Below are 22,602 nucleotides of genomic sequence, written 5' to 3'. Positions count from 1 at the left end.
GTAATTGTAATTGGGCCATTCTCCAAGACATATCCCTGGTGGAAGGGGCTATGCAAGGAGAAGCTCTGTTTAATTGCTTTATACAGGAGGTCTAGTCTTCACATACCTTTAAATGAGAGCTGAAGAGAAAAGCATACACAATCAATCAATGCCCTGAATTCAGTGGAGTGGACGCTTATAACCCATTGTGGCAGATGCTGTTGGGCTGCCGTCCATTTCTAAATCTCCTTTGCCAAAGGAACCTCAATGTGTTTGGGATTGTCACATGCCCAGCCTCTATGGATGGGTGGCGGATGGTCTCAGCCAGTGTTTCCAAACATTTTTTTATGACTTGCCACATAGAAAATGATTATATTTGCATAGTACTCTCTACTAACCTGGGAGGGGGGGATTTGGAGACATCAATATGAGGTTTGGAGAAAAAAATAACCTATTATATTATCTTCATATCATCTAATTACAATAGGAAAAATAAATATAAATATTTTGAAATATATGAATTATTGAATTTGGATAAAATTTCACATGAAATATTTTCTAAATATTTAAATGAGAAACTCAAGATGGCTGATTAAAAAAAAGCTTCCTAATCAGCTTTTAGGCTTGAAATGGTTAAATATAATTTCTCATACAGATTTTTAATGATGACTTCTTCAAATTCTTGATAATTATTGCAATTTTGCTCACCAAAATTTATAACCATTGAAAATTTGTAGTAGTAGAAATTATTTTTAAAATGTTTAACATTCCTTGACAAATGTAATGTAAAGTTTCATGTGATAATGTGTTTCAAATCCAGTCAAATTTTTATGTTAAGTGTTTAAAAATCATGATGAGGCTGGGCACGCTAGCTCATGCCTGTAATCCCAGCACTTTGGGAGGCCAATGTAGGAAGATTGCTTGAAGCCACGAGTTTGAGACCTGCCTGGGCAACTTAGTGAGACCTTGTATCTACTTTAAAAAATTGCAGTGAAGCTCTAATTTGCAGAATGTGTCCTCAGCCTGCAGGTAGATTGGATGCTACTAAAACAACACATCAATTGCACATGGACAAAAGTTTCTGACACAGGTGAAGGCTGAAATCAGAGGTAGTCAATCAGAGGTCGGCCTCCCTGAACCCCCATTTAAATTCCCTGATCCCCAACCTCTAATGAGTACACCTTGGGTGGTACAGTCTCCTCCTTGGACATTATAGAAACCTCTTTGGTGGCACCACAGGCCACCTGTCCCCACGCATCACTCCAGGCCCTGAAGCTGGCTGCTCCAGTGCATGCCCAGGTGGGACATGCTCCCATGTGGCCAAAAAGTACCAGATGTTTCTCCCTGTGCTCATCATTTGAAGAGACCACAGGGGATGTCATTGGATGCCACTTACTCAGGCCACCTTCTAAGGAGCTCTAGAAGAGTGTGCTTATAGCCATAAACAACCTGCCAGGAGGCTCCAGCCATCCCAAGAAATGAGCAGATCAGTTTTACATGGAATAACTGTAACCCATAGGCCTTCCTCAACATAGCACACTAGTTGAGAAGCATGGGTTGAAGGAAGCATAATGAACTTGTTCCCCATGATTTCCGCCTGTTTTTAAAGCAAAGAGTAGCCAAATTACCCCATTCTGGCCAGGGGTGAGAGTAGTTCTAGGAAAATCTTTGTTTTATTGATAAAAGAGGACAAAACAGGATGTGTCTGGTACTGATTCTTCCCCTTCTCTTCTGCCTTCACTGGAGGTGTGTTGTAGAGCTTCAGCAGCCATCATGTCATCAGGAGATGACAAGCATCACTGAAAGGTTAATAGCACCACAGAGCTGCTGATACAGTTTCCAAATCAATGCCAAATGCCCTATCTCCAGATTTCCTACTTTGCAGGAAGAGTAAGCTCCTGTTTGTTTAAGCCACTGGAAATTGGATTGTCTTGTATTTGTAGTCAAAAGTATTCCTCATACATTTTTTTCCATTATATTATATGCCTAAGGACACATAGGGAATGAAAAGCATTACCTTGGAGTCCTTTATCCATTCATCAAAGTAGGCAAGTATAATGCTAATTTTGCAAACATTCCTTAAGAAGAATAACAACTCATTGTCTGCGAAATAGGTGTGGATATTCTAGAATAAATACAGCTTGTTGGTCCAGGGAGCCACCTCTAGGGCATGTTCTCTTCAAGTATGGTAACACTCTGATGTATGGAGCTGCATGTCCTTGTGTTGATTGGGCAACTTCACATCTCTTCTCCTATGGCAGTGTAACATAGACTCGAAGGACCGAAGATAGTCTTCAATTGGCTTCTTATGGTCACTTTAAGAATAGACCTCTATTGCTTCTAAGTGACAGAAACCCACCTGAACTAATGTAAGCAAAAGGAGGCATTTATTAGAAGGACCTCGGGCTATCTGATGGTAAAACCTTGCTTCGAGGAGGGTTGTGGTTGCAGTGAGCTATTATGAATTGCTTAAACAAGGCTGGACTCCATGGCTCATGTCTGTAATCTCAACACTTTAGGAGGCCACGGCGGGAGGATTGCTTGAGCTCAGGAGTTTGAGACCATCCTGGGTAACACAGTAAGACCCTGTATCTACCAAAAAAAGAAAAAAAATAAAAAATGAAAAATTAGCCAGGCATGGCGGTGCACCTGTAGTCCCAGCTACTTGAGACTGAGGCGGGAGGACTGCTTGAGGCTGAGGCCACAGTGACCATGATCATGTCACTGCATTCCAGCCTGAGCAACAGAGTGGCAGCTTGTCTCTCAAAAAAAAAAAACAAACAAAAAAAGAGTTGATAAAAAGAACTATTTAAACAGGAAATGAGCATTTCCAGAACCCTCTTTCTGCCTCTTTCTTCTGTATCTGCTGTGTTGACTTGACCTCTCTCTCTTGCTACTGAGTTCCTTTCCCTGACAGAAACATGGCTTCTGGCAGCTCCTAAGTTTTATATCTTTTGGACTCTGCTGCCAGAAAGAAAACCCAACTCTCTAGGTTCCCTGTCCCAATATCTAGTTGCTGGGATTGATGATTCCATTGTGAGCTAAGGGCTGAGTATTAGACTAAGAACATAAGCCTGGAGGCATGGTTATGGAATCTCTTGCAGAAGCCAGCTGGATGGAGTTGGGGGAAGAGAAACTCTCCAGAGAAGGAGGTAGTTGTGGTATTGGGCAGAGTTCCATAGAAAACCACTACAGAAATTATGCCCACTTCACCCTGAGTATGTTTATACTGACAAAGGAGACAAAGAACCAAGATTTGTGTTTGTTTAGGTCATATAGGAAATCAATAGACAATTTGGTATTAAAATACAGAACTATTAGTACTTACTCCAGGTTTTTAGATTCTTCGTTAAGCGCTTGTTCTACTCTTCTTTGTAGCAATACTCATTGCTTTCTTGGAGGCTTATTGATGGGAACTGTCCTGTTTCCTTGTCACAAAGATTTATTAAGATAGTTAATATAATACTTGGAGGGAGTTTGGGGACAAGAGTGTTTCCTGACCCCATCCTAGAGAGACATTACGCCAACATCCCTATAAACACTAACACGTTGGAGTCACCTATGAGTTTATAAGAACAACATAGCAGTAGTCTTTCTGGGAAAGCATATGTATAAAATCAGTTTAAAGTAAGAGAGCGGTAAATCATTATAAAACATGGCAAAATAAAATCTCACTCTTGCTGATGGTTAACTTTTATATTTTGGATTTTATGGAATACAAGCTAAGCTATTACATCCACAGAATCTTTAACTTTGTGAAGTTACTTATGTAATCTTCAATGAATATTCTATTTGCTTCACTTCAAAGCTTTCAATAAAACAAGAATTCGTAGGGCCGGGAGTGGTGGCTCATGCCAGTAATCCCAGCACTTTGGGAGGCTGAGGCAGGCAGATAACCTGAGGTCAGGAGCTAGAGACCAGCCTGGCCAACATGGCAAAACCCTGTCTCTACTAAAAATACAAAAATTAGCTGGGTATTGTGGCAGGCGCCTGTAATCCCAGCTACTTGGGAGGCTGAGGCATGAGAATCACTTGAACCCGGGAGGCGGAGGATGCAGTGAGCCAAGATCGCACCACTGCACTTCAGCCTGGGCGACAAGAGAGAAACTCCATCACCCACCTCCCCAAACAAACAAAAAAAAACAAGAATTCATTAACCATTCATCCATTCAGCAAACATATGTTACCATCTACTAGATGTCTAATTTTGTGCTAGTCTCCTCACCGTACTTTAATCCCTCGGTAGGTTTTAATGGAAAGTGACTAGATTCTTATGAGGTAGCTTTAGAACCACCAATTATTTCTTTTTAGCAATCATTTTCTCCTCACTCCCTTTCTGGAAATCCTGCTGTCTCCAGAAGTAGGAGCATGTAACCCTGCTTCCCCACACATAGCTGATTGGAGTAGGAATGCAGGCCTCATCCGATATGGCCAATCAGATTCTCTCTCCTGGGAAATTGGAATAGAAAGATGGAGACATTATGAGTTGGTCAGGTGCTTGAATTGGAAGCCCATAGATATGCTAGGGTGTGGAGGTGACGCTGTTGTTTTGGAGAAGAAATTATGGGCCAACATAGAAGCAGTTGAGTGAGTGTACAAATCAATTTACACAGAGAGAGAAGCAGGCACAGAGCAGAATGAAAAACCATGTGGCCTCAGAGCCAAAGACAAGCCAGGAGATTAGCCATTTAATGACCTTCCGGAAGCCTCCTATAATTGCCACAGTGCCTGGTCGAGCTCCACTAGCTACCCCTTATACCCTTATAAGAAATCTCCTATCATTTGAGCCTACTTGATAAGGTTTCTCTTTCTTAAAGCAAATCTACTTTGACTAGGAGGTGAATCAACCAAGATCAAAGTTGGTGGACTAGACTTAAACAGAGAATGCTCTATTTAGAATAACCCAAATGTAATAATAGTAGATCAAGGACGTGTGCTGTGTATATGGAATAAAACAATCAATCTTAGATGGTTGGAACAATTTTCTTGCTGTAAGAGTATTGAAAAATAAGAACGTGTTATGAATGAACTAGAATCTTCCTATTTGATTCATTTAAATGAACATGTAGGCAGCTCTCCTTCCGAGAAAGTAGAAGTGCAAGTGACTTATGGGAGACCTTTTATAGCCTGTTGGGTCTATATATTGGAGTAATATTGTAGTAAAAAGATTTATAGAAGATTGATGACAATTGCTATGATTCAGCCTCCAGTTGGGTACAAGGAAATATAATGTTGGTGAAGACACAGTATTTGACAACATATAAGATGAAACTTTATGGTTACTAAAAGCTTCATGGCTTTATTTCTGGGTTTAAATATAATAATTTTCAATAATAATAATGTTTTGCTAGGTCTACTAGCTAACAGACAACTATTTTCAGATGTTATAATTTATCCATCCTTTCAGCCATTTTGAAAAGCCATCTATAGTTGCCAAAAAGAAATATCTTCTGAAGGATGCAAGTCTGAATCCAGACTCTATCTTTATAGATTTAAACTTAGTCTTCCCCCCCGCATTCTTTGGCAGCCTAATTTTTATAGCTGGTTTGATAAAATCAACATTACTGCCATGGGAGCAGGCCTATCAAAGTGGCTTGTTTTCAGTGACTTTAAAAAGAGGGCCCATCGTTGCTCCAAATTTTTAAAATCTCTTAATAAACATACTTAGGTCTCAAAACACAAGGCAGGTTGACTTGATAAAAAATTATTTTTGTTGGATAAGAGAATATGTAATGCAAAAGTAAAACGTGATCTAGTCATGAACCAGTTACCAGCCACATCAGCAAGTGTAAGATAAAGAACACTACAGCGCTCCAGGGACACACAGGGATGAGAGGTAGGATAGAGATTAGAATTGGCTGCATTCAAAGTACAAATGTAGGATCATAACAATTTTTTTAACCAATAGTAATGGCTTTTGAAATTGCAAATGAGTGTGGAATGGGCATTAGAAAGACTCTCCTGGGAACTATGAGAATACTGAGTGGTCTGAATGTAAATGTAACAGATGGGATCGCCATTAGAACAGCGATCATTTCCCCCAGTTGTTTCTGTACCGATTACAAATATCATCTCCCACTGCCATGTGTCCAGTGACATGTCTTGGTACTGGTTTTAAAATACAGCTGCTTTGGCCGGGTGTGGTGGCTCATGCCTGTAATCCCAGCACTGTAGGAAGCTGAGGTGGGTGGATCATGATGAGGTCAAGAGTTCGAGACCAGCCTGGCAACATAGTGAAACCCCGTTTCTACTAAAAATACAAAAATTAGCCAGGCATGGTGGCATGTGCCTGTATTCCCAGCTACTTGGGAGGCTAAGGCACGAGAATAGCTTGAATCTGGGAGGCAGAGGTTGTGGTGAGCCGAGGTCGCTCCACTGCACTCCAACCTGGGCAGCAGAGTGAGACTCAATCTCAAAAACAAACAAACAAACAAACAAAAAAAAACAGCTGCTTTGGCTGCAGGAACAGGTGGAAGGGTTGGAATGTTCTGAGAATAGGAGGAAGATAGAAAAGGACAGGTCATCCATTCCAGAAATGTTTGTTGTGTGCCCATTGTGTGTCCACTGTTTTAGATCTTAGTGACAACTTTAAACAAAATAGGAAATACCTTTGCTCTTGTGGTGGCAACAAAAACAACAAATATAAATTATGGTAGGTGGTGCTAAACACTATAGAAAAGATAGTCTGGGCAAGGCAGACAAGTGATGTAATTTTGTATAGGAAGCTAAGAAAAGGCTTTACTGATAGGGAGACGCTAGAGGTAGTGAGCTATGCTGATATTGGGGTGAAGAATATTCTTCACAGGTTGTGAAAAGGCGCTCAGGTGGAAGGTGCTTCTGAGGTTTGTGGAATTGCAAAGACATTAGTGAAGCTGGAGAGGGGGAGAGGGAAGAGAAATGATATGAGATGAGCTCAGGCAATGAATGAGGTCGGGGTGGGTCACGTCGGGTTGTTACAGAACTTAAAGTGGGTGGTGGAAGAATTTTTGCTTTTACCTGATTTGAATGAAGTGAGAAGTCCTTGCAGAGTTTTTAGCAGTGAGGGGATGTGGTCTGACATCCATTTTCAAAGCCTCCCTCTGGTTGCCAGTTAGAAGATTATTGTAATAATCCAGGTGGGAGATGTTGATGGCTTGGTCAGGGCATAACTTTAAGATTGGTGCTACATGATGGTTGGATTCTGATCTTGCTGATGGATCAGATATCGAGTGTAAGAGGAAAAGGAGAATGACTAAAGAAAGAAAAAGAAATAAAAGCAAGAGGAGGAAGAAAGGAAGGGCAATATCTAAAGGAACACACAAAAGGACTAAGACTACCCTTAGGACTCCTCTGGAGATCAAGCAAAGAACCCCAGGATTTGATTGTCCGAGAAGCCAGCACGTGATTCTTGGTTCCTAGACATGGCTGGAACATGACCTTAAGCTGTCTTTATTTCTTGACTGTTAAAATCTGCTAATTCCAAACTCACTTAAAGTGAAATTAAGTTGTATGGCCAACCCACTGTGAATATGCTGGATTAGTGACCTCAGTTGGTAAGTTGGATGGAAGAGGCAGTGGGAATGTAGTGCTGGTCTGGGAAGGAGAAAATCTGATCTCCTTTTGTCCCTAGATAATGGTGACCCTGAAAAGGTAAGCCTTGGTTTATAAGTCATGAATGAGACTGTTATCGGAAAGAGGTCCCGGTCCAGACCCCAAGAGTGGGTTCTTGAGCTCCTGCAAGAAAGAATTCAGGGCAAATCCGTAAAGTGAAAGCAAGTTTATTAAGAAAGTAAAGGAAAGAAAGAATGGCTACTCCATAGACAGAGCAGCCCTGAGGGCTGCTGGTTGCCCGTTTTTGTGGTTATTTCTTGATGATATGCTAAACAAGGGGTGGATTATTCATGCCTCCCCTTTTTAGATCATATAGGGTAACTTCCTGTCATTGCCATGGCATTCGTAAACTGTCATGGCGCTGGTGGGAGTGTAGCAGTGAGGACGACCAGAGGTCACTCTTGTCACCATCTTGGTTTTGGTGGGATTTAGCTGGCTTCATTACTGCAAACCGTTTTATCAGAAAGGTCTTTATGACCTGTATCTTGTGCCAACCTATCTCATCCACTGACTTAGAATGCCTTAACCTTCTGGGAATGCAGCCCAGTAGGTCTCAGCCTTATTTTACCCAGCTCCTATTCAAGATGGAGTTGCTCTGGTTCACATGCCTCTGACAAGACTATGTGAGGAATAGATGTCATTACCCCAAACCCCAAATTTCATCATACAAAGGTGACATATATTATTTGCATTTGAGTGCTTTATTATATTGGAATTGCAGTGATATTAACATTTGTACAAATGCACAAAATCTTGTCTCTTCTTGCTAGAAAGAGATGTAAAAATCTGACCTAGTTGAACAGTCTTAATGAACTCATTGTCCATTGGTAACAATAAATGTGTTCACGATGCAACAAAAAGCTTAACACAAAATTAAACATATTAAATGCTGCAGCAAGTATTTACATGTATGTACCCCTTTTTTTTCTCCTTCCAGTAAGGAAGGTGGTTGCTTTACAAATAGACAAACAAACACAAATGCTTTGCTGTTTACAAATACAAAGAACCCCAAGTCCAGAACTTAAAGTGACAGCACCTTTTTGGGACTTCCTCAGTTAACACTTACTTTACACAGTGCTAAACTTTTTTCTTTTATATTTTTGGACAATATTTATATTCCAATTGTCCTAGAACATTGTGTTTGAACTGAGCTATTTTTCTGGGCCTTTTCAGAGGATCCCAAACCCTTTGTCCTCTCTAGAGAGAACATTTCAAGCTTATCTGTTCTCCAAGACAGTTCTCAAAGGCAACATTCCTTTCTCTATGAGGCAGATGTGATTTAGCAGAACTTAGAAGGGAAAAAGGTGAGTAGGTTGTATTTTCTACTGGCTGCTGGTTGGGAAGGGTCCTTTCTCTTAAACTCTCTCCACTCAACACAACTGATACCTTTCATTATCTCCTGTAGTGTCTGTGGCATTGGTATTCTAAAGGAGAAAACTAGAATCTAATGAGCTTATTGTGCATAAGATTTTAATGATGTATTTAAAGCTAATTTATTCAGCTTCCACATTCTCAGTCCTGAGGCTAAATTATTCTATTGTAAAAAATCCAATCCTATAAAGTCCTATAATATGAAGCTCAATGTAAGAATATCTTAAATGGCTTAGAAGGAGCTTTCTAGATCCTGGCTTCTAATGAGCTAGATATTGTAAGTTGGTCTAAATACAACAGTTGGTAATTATTGATTCCTTTCTGATGACAAGTTGGAAAGGTATCAGAGTGCCACTTAAGAGTATTAATCTTTTAACAAGTGTTGGCAATTTGGCCTTACCCCCCACTTCAGCTGTGGTTAAATAGTTTTTTTAAAAAATAGACAATTTATAAGGAAAAAAATATATAAACACTCTTTAAGCAATTTGGCTACAAGCATTACATCACTGAAAAACTCCACAAGAAATAGTAAAATATTTTGAATGGACATACACTTTTTCATTTTCACAACATGATGAGCTAGGTTTTTTGTTTTTTAAATTTCTTTGTGTTTGTTTTGGTATTGAATTTTACTTGTAAGTTTATTGCTGCTGTGTCGTCTTATCCTACCTTAGATTATAATTGTGAAATAGAGGTGCTGTCCCTAATTATGTTACAAGGCAACATTGTATTTTTGAGACCTAGGAATGAAATCGATAGGGCCACTGTTCTTTCAGTGGCCTCAGAGAGTCTATGGCTAGGACAACAGTCAGATGTGCACCAGGGTGCACAAAAGAATAAGTCTCCTGGCTTATTCAGGACACTTTGGTTTGGAAGGTGAGAGAAAATTCTTAAGTATAGCTTAGCTGCTGCCTCACATCTGTTGCATAATATAACATTTTTAAAAAACATGCTATGAATAAAGGGATAAAGAGTATAAACCATATAGTGTACTGGCTCTTCTCCTTGGCATTCTTGTAGTAGGCTTCACCTAGGCTGATGTGAGACAGAGGTCTCAGCTGTGCTACCAATGGACGCACATAAATGTACCTGGTGCAAATATCTGTAAAGTATTTTAAATGGTGCCGCTCAGAGCCTTGGAGGAGGGGTGGTGGGTATCGTAAAGGAGAGCAAAGGCAAGTTTGAGGACAGAGAAGAGGTTAGAAAGAGAATAAGAGAAATACAAAGGGATCAAAAAGCTAAAGTGCAATTTTTAAATATAAATTATTTCAAAAGCAGAAAAGAGATTCTAAATTGCTACTGTTCGCATAGGCACGGTTTTATTCAAATTTAAATGGGTTGTTTCCTTTCCCTTCTCAGATATACTGCATAATGGAGCTTGAATGGCTTAAAGCTACTGCATATTGTTCAGGAAGGGACAAAAAGCACTAAGGGAGCTGAATAGTGCAAGGCTTTCTAGGAAATTGGGGTGGGGTGGAGAGAGGCAGAGATGAAGCTGTTTTTACACTTCTACAAGAAAGCTGTTCCAGTTAGAGTTACTGATTCCCTTTAGCTGAACTCTGCTTCCTAAATGAAAGAGCTTACTTTAAAAATGAACACACAGAAATAAATGTTTAAAAAAAAAACTGTTCAGAATGTTGATTAAAAAATAACTCACAGAGCAATAAAAATCCTTGAAATGTCTATGCACAGAGATCTAAGCAAACATTTCCACCAAATGATGGAGAATAGCCATTCGAAACCCTGAAAAATGAAAATACACATAACTATAGTAGTTTATTATGGACTAACACTTTAAAAACAAGTAGATCCTACAGAATACTGTTCAAATGGAATGTTTAAAAATAACATTTATTAATAAATATCTTATAAAATTCTAAATTAATAGATTCCTGTTCAAATTTTGCTTTGGTCCTTTGAATTCCACTGTATACACACATACATACATATATATTTTCTTAGATGGTTTTTCCTTTTTTTAACCAGAAAGAAACACATTCTATCCTAACTGGATGGCTAGTTTTATAGCAGTTACCGAGGCTTAAAACTCCCCAGCCAAAGGCTTGTCTGTTACCGCAGCTGGTTTATGATTTTAATGACAAACTCAACTTACACACTAAAGTTTACTTAACAGGCAACAACCACCAGAACATTCACCGTCGACATCCCTCTATCAGAATACGCTCTCCATTTTGTTTCACTGACTACATAGGATCTGAAGAGTATTTGCTCTAAGTCACCCTAATTACTATAATATATACTGTGAGCACACAAACTGCTTGTCTCCCACAGGCTGTGTTAAGACTGTGACTTGCATCCGTTGATGTGGCCGCAGGAGAGGGCTGAGTAGTAGTGTAACGGGAAAACATCCAACTTAACACTTGGCTTTCAAATTAGTACATTCATCCATGGCTGGGATTTTCACTCTACCTCTCCTGGCTTCGTGGATTGAGAAATGTGTCAAGGAGAAACAATTAAGATGTGGACACCTCCATTTAAGTGACAGTTTACCTGATAGAAATGCTCTCAGGTGTACTTATCTGAGTTGTTAACTCCCATCACATAAGGCAGGGGAGGCACTATAGACGTTCCCAGGGAGGCTGGCAGTGACTTCAGAGACAGATCTCGCCGATCAAGAAAACCACACACGAATGGGGAGAGGCAGTGTGACAGGATTTTCCCTCCTTAGGACAGGTGCTCTGCAGGCCATGATGATTGATTCATGAACACATGGATGGGTGACCCAGTAACTGGCTGAGGGAGGAGAATGGAGTACAAAGATATTCTCCCAAACAGGCAAAAAGTGTAGGACAAGGAGGAGGGATTTTCAGGCAGATTGATTATTCTGTTGTCTGGTGACGGCTGGGCCTTTAGGTAAAAGACTTAATATTGATAAGCCAAGTGTTGGATTTGACCAATGTATCTTTCTGTTTGGAATTTCAAGAAGCACTGACAACTAGTTGGAATCTTTCATTTACTGTATTTCCATACTGTGAAGGAACACACCTAAAGGCCCTGAGTAGAACAAGAAGACAGTTTATTCTAATTATATGTTGAGGCCGGTTTGCTAATGTGTGTGGTTGGTTTTCCTACTTAGCATAAAAAACAGACATAATTGAGCTATATATAATGCACATCAGTCAAACTGTCAAGTTGCTGAACGAAGAAAACTCAGGCAAGTTCTTAACTGCTGAGGCTTTCAGCCTAACAACTAAATATTTCAATCAAAAGGTGGAACAGAAGTAAACTAAACCATCATTGTAGTGACAGTCACTCCCTGGACATTCTGATATTACTAGTGGATTTTTTAAAAATCCATTTTATTAAGTGCTATGCATGCAGTAAAGAAAGAAAAATTTTTGTTTACTTAAAGCAAAACATAACATAAAAATTAAAAATTAAAAAACCCAACTAAACATTTTAATGCACTCTTTCTCCTTTTTGTAGGGGGGAGGGGAGACAGATAGATGGTCCTAGGAAAGAATTTTGAAATATGATTTTTGATTTCAAAACAGAGATATGAATGTTAACTTCTTTTTAAAGCTGAGTCTTAAACATTTCTTAGGAAGTCAGTCAGATTAAACCATTCAGCTGTTACTGTTGGAATTTAAAAAACAACAACTATGAATTCAGTATTTAAAATACTTGAAAATGATATGTTTGTCTAAAATATAATAGAAAATTATTCCATTTGCATTTTTTCTTTTTTTCTCTTTTCTTTTTTTGCTTTTTTTTTTTTTGCTTTTGTTTTGATTCTTCAACCATATATCCAAGTCATAAGTTTCACTGGACACTCAAAACCATCTTTTGAAAGCACTGCATACACGGAAAGATTGTTGATAAATATTGATTTAAAAAGTAAGTTATTAGATAAAACTGAAACTAGTTATATAAAAATCATGCTTCGAGACCCTCATATTTTCTTTTTTTCTCCAAAATAGATTCTTATACTATAGTGAGAGAAAAAAACACATCCTTCCCTTTTCTGAACTCTTATAAAAGCTACACCTTTTGTAAAATACTGTTCTTTTAAAACCCATGAACACACACACACACACACACACACACACACATTAAGAGGTCAAGCATTCAAATGGAGATGAAACACCAGCACCTGCCTAGATTGCTAGAGAGAAACATTCACCCCTGTTATTTGTGAGATGTGATATTAAAACATTAGCACAGTAGAATGGCTTGTTTCAAGGAGGCACGACTGTGGTTCAGGGACTATCTGCTTTGTATCATGGGCAAGTTCACAAAAGTTGTTGAAAATAAATCAGAATAATTCAGAAGAGTGAAGTAGGCTGGGTGCAGTGGCTCACACCTATAATCCCAACACTTTAGGAGGAAGAAGTAGGATAGTTTGAGACCAGCCTGGGCAACATAAGAGAAACCTCATCTTTTATTTTAAAATAAAAGTAAAAATATATTAGCCAGGCATGGTTATGTGAACCTGTGGTGCCAGCTACTCAGGAGGCGGAGGTGGAAGGATAGCTTGAACTCGGAGGATGATGCTGCAGTGATCCATGATGGCACCACTGCACTTCAGTCTGGGCAATAGGTGAGACTCTGTCTCAAAAAAGAAAAAAAAAGAGTGAAGTAGCCTGCGCCTCATCCATGGGGTTCCTTCAGCAGTCAAAGAGTGCTTAACTGTTGTGGGAAGGCTAAAAGTGCCCCTGTGGAAACACTGGGTTTTCTTTCTCTCTCTGTTTCTCCAGTAGTCAGTCTATTTTCAACCCCCAGAACAGCAAAGCCAGTTCCATAGGCTTAAGAAAAAAAAAAAAAAAATCTTAGGCTATTAGCAGCTGATGATTGAACAATGTAATCTGTGTAGTGAATAGAGCCCTTCTGAATTATTATGTAGTACATGGATTTTCAACGTTATAGACAGGCCGTATAAAACCAGTTGCAATCCAAGGGTGTCATGTTATAGCCCCACATCAAAATTTGGACTTTCGCAATCAAGGCTTACAAAGCTCCCTTCCCTAGTGTCTCCCCAGCTGGTATTCAACCGTGCTTCACTTATAACTAAACCACCTTTCATTTGCTCTGATTATTAAAAACATTAAATCAGGCACATTAAACATCTCCTGGTTACTATTTTGTGAAAAGCAAGAGTTGAATGAACTCCAGCTGTGGGTGAAGTGTAAGTGAAGCAATGGTTAGGTCCACGTTTTGGAGGTTTGCTTTTTTTTTTTTTCTTTAAACATTATTTTCTTATTCACATGCAATGCTAAAGGGAAAAAAATAAAACAGAAGGAAGTCAAAATGAATAGTAAATAGGGAGCCTAAGAAAAAGTGGAAATGGAGAAGAAAACTGGGCATTAGCAAGTGGACCAAGAGGAGGAGAGGTGAAGAGATGCTCGGTGGTATTATTTGGACATCAATGGATCTTATATTTTATAGTAAGACAAAAAAAGGTATGGGAAAGGCTGTGTGTTTGTCTGGAATTCTGGTGACACCACAGCACAAACTCAACATGAGTTAAGATGTCAGAAGATTTCCTACCCAGTTACCTTGGATCTGTCTTACTTGACATCTAGGTATACCTCATTTCGGCTAAAAGCTGTGGTTTAACAAGATTCAATGCTTCAGGCAAAGGGTTGGACTGATAAGAATGAAACCATGGCTATATACAGAAAAGGTTCAGTTTATAAACAAGTAACTGGTACCAGAAAATTGGAGAAAAGCACCAAAGCGTTTCCCAAGCTGATAGATATTAATTGCATAACTCCCTTTTTTCTTATATAACTAAGTATAAAAGACAACATTTCCATAATAACTATAAAAATGAAAGCCAGTCTTTGAAGAACTGAGGAGTCTTCCAGGTCTGAGTTAATTCTAAAAATGCCCTTAAAAGAAAGGACGCATGGTACGCTACAGCTCTTCTTGGAGGCCAGGTCTGATGGTGCATTTTAAAGAATCGGATTCAGGTCTGTTCTGTGAGTGGTGAGCTGGCTGAGGGTGGAGCTTCCTACCACCTCGCTGACCGATGAGGAAGTAGTGATGGTATTATGCTGGATGACTTGTTGCTGGGAGCAAGCTGGGACAGGACTAGCAGGAGGGCTACTCTCTGGACCTAGGGAGAAAAAAAAAGACAACACACACACATACACACACACCAATATAGGTCTTTTTTGTATGGACTTGTGGACTCCTCAGAGAAACGGTACTAGATATTTACTTGAAATAGAAGTTTCACACATTTTCTTCTGAAAGTTAATTTCAAAACTTTATTTTCAACTGTTGTCACAATGCTATGCCTTTCCAGTTTATATCTACGAGCAAAGCCATGCTTTCTGTATCAGTAAAAGGATTTGATGTGTTTCAGTCATGGATATGTGAACTTCCCCATCTTGTCTTTTTAAATAGCCATCCATATATCAAATGTGGAAAAATACTCACATGTGGTGGGAGAATCTGTGTTGCTCAATCTAAAAAATTATTTGAAAATAAATTGACCTTCAGCCATGAATCCCTGCTCCTCCCACCATCCCTACTCAACTATCATTTAACCAACTGGCATTCCAGATGCAGAAACTGGGGTCTGAAGGAAGGGATCATTTTACATATTGGTAAACTGAGGCCAGTCACTAGCTTTTCAGCCCAGTGAGTAACATGCAGTGTTTCTGGAGGCACTGGATATGATTCACCCAAGGCCTGGTTCCCAGCCCACAGATTTCTGAAGGAGACTGCTAGGCCACTGGTACTTGGGCTTCAGCTGGCTCTTTTCTTACTGGCTGCAAAATTGGAATTTGTTATTTTTTTTTGATACTTTGAAATGCCAGGGAAGGAGTAGCCAGAAATTATCAGGAGGTGGTGGGCATGGTGTTGCACAGGGGTCAGGAAAAAGGGATCCCCTTGGAAGAATAGTCTGGAAGCCACTCAAGAACTCTTGTATATCTGCCTGGAAAGTACAATCTACACTTTACTTTTGCTCTTTCAGTAAAATTCAGTGCAAACTTAGTGGCAAAAAATATTGGACACTAAAGAAAAGTGAAAAAGTCGGCGACTTACTTAGATATCCTTGTGATTCTTTCTGCATGGCTGTTATTGGGCAGTCTTTATGTGTTAACAACAACTGTTTCAGCTGGGCCACCTCATTTTTCAACATAGATACTTCATTCTAAAAGAGATGTATTAAAACCATGTTGAGAAGACCAGAGGATACAAACCCACAGCCCTGTGCACTTTCAACAACAAAACTGGCAAACTCTTCCATTATGTCTAAATGACATTAAGAATATTATTTAGTGTGGTTCGCCTGAAAGTTTGTAGCTTACCTTTAATTTGGCCCTCACATTTCCCAGGGGCTTTCTGAAGCGCTTAGGTTTTAACTCAAGAGCTGAACCTTATTAAAAGGCTAGACCACACCCTTAGGTGATGGGAACCGAAGCCAGGTGAGAATCCTTACTCCGCACTGACTGTGTGACCCTAGGTAGATTACATAACCCAGCTGAGCTCCAGCAACCTCGTTATAAGATGGGGATAAGAAGAGTACATTATTTGTGTTACTGTGAGGATGAAATACAGTAATAGATGGGAAACAGAACAATACCCAGCACATAATAAGCACTTAATACATTTAACTATCGTAACCTTCACAAGCTCAGGTTTACATCCAATTGAGAATGTGAATATGAGGCACGTATTGGGCAGAATTATGTGGTAAGATTTGTGGCTTCCACCTGAAATGCAATCAGAATAAGCTGACTCATCTACCTTCAGATTTTCCAAAAGAAGTCTGTGTTGCTCAATCTAAAAAGAATATCTGAAAATAAATTGACCTTCAGTCATGAATCCCTGCTCTCCCCACCATCTCCTACTCAATTACGGTTCATGGGATACTGTTGAGCAGAGCACATCCACCTGCCTGATGCCCACTGAGCAGGAGGCATGGAAGCACACAGTACACATGTTGGTCAGCTGCAGGTGGATGATGTCAGCTCAGGGTGGCAAGGAGGCAATGAAGTTTTGGGTCATGATTGAATTAATTTGATTGAGTTCATTGATTATTTGGTCAATTTCGGTCTATAAAATACTCTTTCCCCCCTCAATATCAGGATATTGTGGATGGTGTGGGGTTTTCTTCTTATTTACTCACGTAAGTGCCTCGGATCTCTACTTTATCTGTTAATATGAATTCACAAAGGCATGCTCATAGCTTTGTAGAATAATGAACTTGGCACCCGTTGTCTACAAATATAAACATAAAATAGATGGCAGCTCCGAGATGCTTCCACTTGATAAAAGTGAACGTAAATGTAGCACTATCTTGAATAAGCCATTTAAAAATTGTGATCAATAATATCCTCTCTTTGGTCAAGGTTTATCTGTGGCTGCCAGGCATTATACTTCACATGTAGGAGACTTAAAAAATGCCTGCACACAGAAAAGGACGATTAACATTGCTGTCATTAAGTTGTACCTACACTTTCAATATGAACTTGGCTTTTCAGCCATGTATTTATCACCTAGGAAAGTATGTTTGGGATTCTAGAAGTTACTCTAAAAAAAATTGAAATCCGTTTTAAGGAATATCTCCCATTTCTAAATTTCTTGGTGAAATAAATTATAAGCAACCACATATTGAGTAATATTAATAACAAAATAAAAATAATAAAATAAAACAATGACAAAATAATAAAAATCTCATCTACAAACCTCATCTCATTCCCTTTCTCTTCCAAACTTTATTTTTACAAAATAAAAATGACTATTTGGGAAATTAGCCTTAATGATGAATAAATCACTTAATCAAACAAGAAAATTGCTCTTACATCTCAGAACATACAAGAAGGCAAATTGTACCTCCCAACTCCAAATGAATGTGATTGATAAGGGGCTCTGTGGAAACCAAAAGTGACCCTGTCAATTCCAGGGTCAGTGGGATAACTTACAGGACAATTTATTTTAGCCTTAAACACTAACTTCTTCCTCTTTGACTTTACACCTATCTAAATTCAGATGGCCTTCCTTCTTTTTCTCAGTTCTCCTTCTGCTCAAAATAGCACATATAAAAGAAAGTCACTTCTAGACCATCAAATGAAGGCAATCTCTGGTTAAAAAAAACAACCAAACAAAAACCAAGAAAGGAAACAGAGATGTGTTTGTGTGTGTGTGTGTGTGTGTGTGTGTGCGTATATATTTGCTTCAGAAGGAAATGTCATATTATTTGCATTTAGACTACAGAAATAACACTTTTCTGAAATCGAAACTGCTAGACACCTTGCCCCCTGAGTAGAAGCTCTCAGCTGCAGATAATGTAGACAATGGATCTTAGAAAATGGAATCAAGTTCCAATTTCTAGTGAATCCACACTTTTCTACCTAGAAAACAACAAACAAGAAAAGTATTAAAAACAAAATTGGGTTCTCTTGCTTTCTTATACTTTTGGAAGAAAAAACACCCCTGCCTGTGGCCATCTTGGAGAGGTTGAATTTAGTCTCCATTTCTTCCCCCACTATGTCCTGGGCAATGAAACCCTTTCTTGGCAGCATTCGATCTCCCAGGCACAAAGTGTTCATTGCCCCTTCCCTAAGAAAACACTCAATTCTATTTTCTGGGTTTCTACAGTTAGCAAAAAGCTAACTGCCTATGATATTTGGCATGCCCCAAACAGTTTCACAATAAATTTTTGCTTTCATAAGTCTGTTTTACTATAAAAGGAGCACTAAGCACATGTGGTGCCCTGGCCTATCACCAAAACCCCATACAAAGTATATGACTTTGGTGGCATTTAGTCTATGAACAGCAAAACACTTTATTAATAAAGCAATATGTTGTAAGTACAGAGACCAAAGGCCTGAGTGTTGTGAGGATCTGTAAAAATGCAGAACCCTGAGAATATTGAGACAACTGACCATCATTTAAAGATATATGTGAATATGAACATATTCTTTTTTTCTTTTTTATTGTTATAGAGACAGGGTCTTGCTATGTCGTCCAGGCTGGACTACAGTGGCACCATCATGGTTCACTGCAGCCTCTACCTCCTGGGCTCAAGCAATCCTCCCACCTCAGCCTTCTGAGTAGCAGGGACTAGAGACATGTGCCACAATGCCCACCTAATTTAAAAAAATGTTTTGCAAAGATGGGGTGTAGCTATTTTGCCCAGGCTGCTCTTGAACTCCTGGCCTCAAGTGATTCTCCAGCCTCAGCCTCCCCAAGTGCTGGTATTACAGGCATGAGCCACTGTGCCTGGCAGGACATATTTCTTAATGTAACATGTTAATACTTATTTAGCCATGTTATTGTGGGAAAATGAACACCAATTAATGTCCTCAGTACAGAAGGGCAATCAGCTTCTTGTTTATCCATATACACATAACTATGATGCTGCAAGGACTAAATAAAGGCCTAATAACCACATAAGCCATAGAAATTCATGGGGCAGCATCCAGTAGGAAAACGAACTCTCACTTGAGAGTTGAGAATAATAGGGTTTGAGTTCCCAAGCTGCCATGCCAACCAAGTATAAAACACGATGGTTGAACTACTTCTCTAAGTTCCTTCCAGAAAGAATTTTTTTTTATTCTACAAGCAATTCTGTGTCACCTTCTATTGAGAAAGCAAATTACCCAATTATCTAATGAAAGATTCCATCTTGACTTTTATTCATTACTTAGCTACTTTCAATATGCTCAAGTATGCTTATAATTCAGGTCTTATCTTTCATAAGGGAGCCAGTTCTAGCACCTCTTATGCTTCTAAATCTTAGTAGGGCAGATTCCAAAGCAACATTTATAGTTTCATTTTAGAGCAAAATTTTCTATGTCCATTTATGTGTCCATATTACTGAGAGAGCATCTACGGAGCCTTCATTATATTTCATAAGGGGCCTTTGGCTTAAGAAAGGTCAAGAATCACTATCCTAGAGAAACAAGAATGAATTGTGTGCTGTGCACATGCATAATCATCTTAAAGATTCCATAGTGAAAGACTGATTAGTGTAGGAAATGCACAAATACTAGACTATATTTTAAGTAAAAACGCTTTTCAAGGGAACATAAGTGGAATCACCTTGAATTCATTTTGGAAGAGAACAACCAGATAGCAAATGTTTCAAAATGCATACAAGAAATCAAATGTGGCCTGGAAGTCTAGTAGGGAAATAAAAACCAGGCCTTCTGGAGGCATTTTCTTACTCTGAATTACCTTGCTTTATAAATTGAGGAAAATCACCATTTTGTATTCCCCTACGAAGGTTATAATCAGAGTTTTAGGTCTTAATATAAAAGTACTTTGTAAATACAAGGTATTAATAATATGTATGGATTATCTGGTGGAAATCAACTCTTCATTTTTTCATTTTTCTAAACGAATTTGAGTGTGCTTCTCTAAAGCAGTTAGCTGTTTAGCGACTGTAAGATCCAGTTGGACTGATCTATTTTTAAACCCATAGTTTGCCTTGGGATGAAGCAGCACTCCACAGAGATATTCAATACTACAAAAACATACTTTCAGCAAGCACTCCAACAAGTCCCTAATAGCTACATTTGCAGTGTTCAGCTTTGGGGATGTCATTATTTATATGATAAATCCACAATGCTTTTTGGTGTAAGCAGTAGTTTGTGCCAAAAAAATAATTATCAAAATGGGCTCTACAATATACCCTCCCCCAGCTTTTTTGTTTTGGTAGATTAGCTGAGACCAGGTTTGGTTCACTCTGAAACAAAGAACTTTCAATTTGTCAAGCAACAGTTCCCATCTGGCCTATTCGCTTGCCAAGTCCCAGACCTGGGCTCATGTGTCCAAAATTTCAGCAGCAACTTAGACCATGTGTCTTTGCACTAAAAAAGAAAAGCAATTATTTCCATGGGTGACCAGATGATTTCCATATCCTCTACTGAACACAGACGTTCTACTGAGTACCGCATCAGCAGTCGATGAATTTAGAGCTGATCTTAGTCACTTAGTATCAGAAAAAAAGAACATGGATTTCTTTGGCTTATGGAGTTTCTAAAATAGAAGATCACAAAGAAGTGGGTTAGGTCAACAGGAGACTTCCCTGAGTCCTCATTCTGCCACCTACTTGTTGTGTGACATTAGGGAAGACCCCCCCATTTCCCTAACCTCAGTTTCTTTCTCCACAAAATGTCAGATTAGGTGGTTTCTAATATTTTCCCCAATTCCTATACCTTTTTTGACCTCTTGGGCAGAGATGTGTTGTGAGACTAGGAAATGAAGTCTGGGAGTTTGATTTTGTTTTCTTAGGTCTGGTTTTTCCAATCTGAAATGCTGCAGCCTAACTAGAGGGTTCTATGCTGGAAAACAACTCAAAAGTGGCAGCTGGCCATCCAGACCTTGGATATTCCATTTGGCTGGAGTTTGTTTGCTTAGCACCTTCCATTTCTGTTTACTTAAAATTTGGCTCACTGGTCCAGCCTCAAGAGAGACACCTTTTTCTTTTGACAAAGGTCCAGTGAGAGGGAAAGGGTCATTCAAAGGTAGCGGAATCTGCAGCATCCTCTCCAGCATCCCAGGGCCTGATGCAGGACATTCAGCTTCACAGAGAACACTGGGTGGTTGTGGCTTCTGTCCCTCCAAGGCAAAGCAGTGGTTGGAAAATATCAACAATTTAGTCTGTTCAGAGACTGTCCCTTTTTTGGGTACTGTTTTAACTACCAAAAGATATTGGTGCCTGTTACATGAACTCAGTAGGATTTTTTTTTCTGGTTTTGGGAGCTAGAGTTCTAGTTTCTTTTTTTCCTTAGCCATTTGGCTCTAAAGAAATGTGAAAAAAAATCAGTGCATTAGGGTCTAGCAAAGGGTAAATTTACCTTGTATGTTTTGTAAAAGCAATCATAAATACGCATATGCCAAGTCACGAACACCTCTGGCCTCAAAGTCAGTGGACATCTTTACTTTCCTGGCTCTCTGCTATGATCCCTCCATGTTTGCATGCATTAGGATCATAGGCAATACCCTGAAGGAATTCTGCAAAGACTCATTTTAGTTAAAACTGATTTAAAGCCTTGGCAGCTGATATGTGCCAGCTGGCTATTTTTGGCTCCTTCATCTAAGCAGTGGTTTACAACTAAGGCTGACTTTGCCACCCAACCTCCCTTCCCAACCACCACCAGGGGACATTTGGCAATGTCTGGAGACTCTTTCGTTGTCATAGTTGGAAGATGTGCTCCTGACATATAGTGGGTAAAGGCCAAGGATGCTGCTAAATAGCCTGCAATGCACAGGGCACAACAAAGAACGATCAAGCCCGGAAGTCAATAGGGACAAGATTGAGAAAACCTACATGTTTGCATCATCCTTCTGCAGACCTCAGAAATGGTGGCAAATTCCTGGGGTTCCCCCCACTTCAGTTATTGCAGAACCACTGCGGTAATATTTACTAGGTTCACATATACAAGAACTTTTATTTACTTAACATGTTTGTGCAAATTAACTCAATTTTGAATGATTTAGCCTTCTTACTAATATCTTTGAAACTGCAGATTTGATCTTCTAATTACATTTTTCAATACACATCACAATTAAAATATGATTATTCATATTAAAAATGCTTGGCTGGGCATAGTGGCTCACACCTATAATCCCAACACTTTTGGAGGCCAAGGTGGGAGGGTTGCTTGAGCCTGGGAGTTTGAGACCAGCCTGGGCAACATAATAAGACCTTGTCTCTAGAGAAAAAAGAAAAAATTA

At 39.2% G+C, this 22,602-nt stretch overlaps 1 protein-coding gene across 7 annotated transcripts in view; it reads right to left on the bottom strand.

Annotated features, from left to right (window-relative positions):
- Window positions 1-8,251: 8,251 nt before the first annotated feature.
- Window positions 8,252-22,602, bottom strand: part of CREB5 (cAMP responsive element binding protein 5) — a 415,936-nt gene continuing 401,585 nt past the window's right edge. For 5 of the 7 annotated variants that reach the window (XM_055347246.1, XM_063708433.1, XM_055347245.2 and 2 more), the window contains 2 exons: window positions 15,958-16,066; window positions 8,252-15,019 (listed from right to left, as the gene is read on the bottom strand). In XM_055347246.1, coding sequence (XP_055203221.1) covers window positions 14,856-15,019; window positions 15,958-16,066 — 273 coding nt within the window. In that variant the 3' untranslated portion in view covers window positions 8,252-14,855. Of the gene's footprint in view, window positions 15,375-15,957; window positions 16,067-22,602 lie in introns of all 7 variants that reach the window. The other 2 variants (XM_063708435.1, XM_063708434.1) reach the window with 1 other exon arrangement.

This window comes from Gorilla gorilla, chromosome 6 (genome assembly GCF_029281585.2).
Source record: "Gorilla gorilla gorilla isolate KB3781 chromosome 6, NHGRI_mGorGor1-v2.1_pri, whole genome shotgun sequence".
NCBI lineage: Eukaryota > Metazoa > Chordata > Mammalia > Primates > Hominidae > Gorilla > Gorilla gorilla.
The sequence above is the reverse complement of the archived record's forward strand: the minus strand, read 5'-3'. Positions and strand labels throughout refer to the sequence as shown.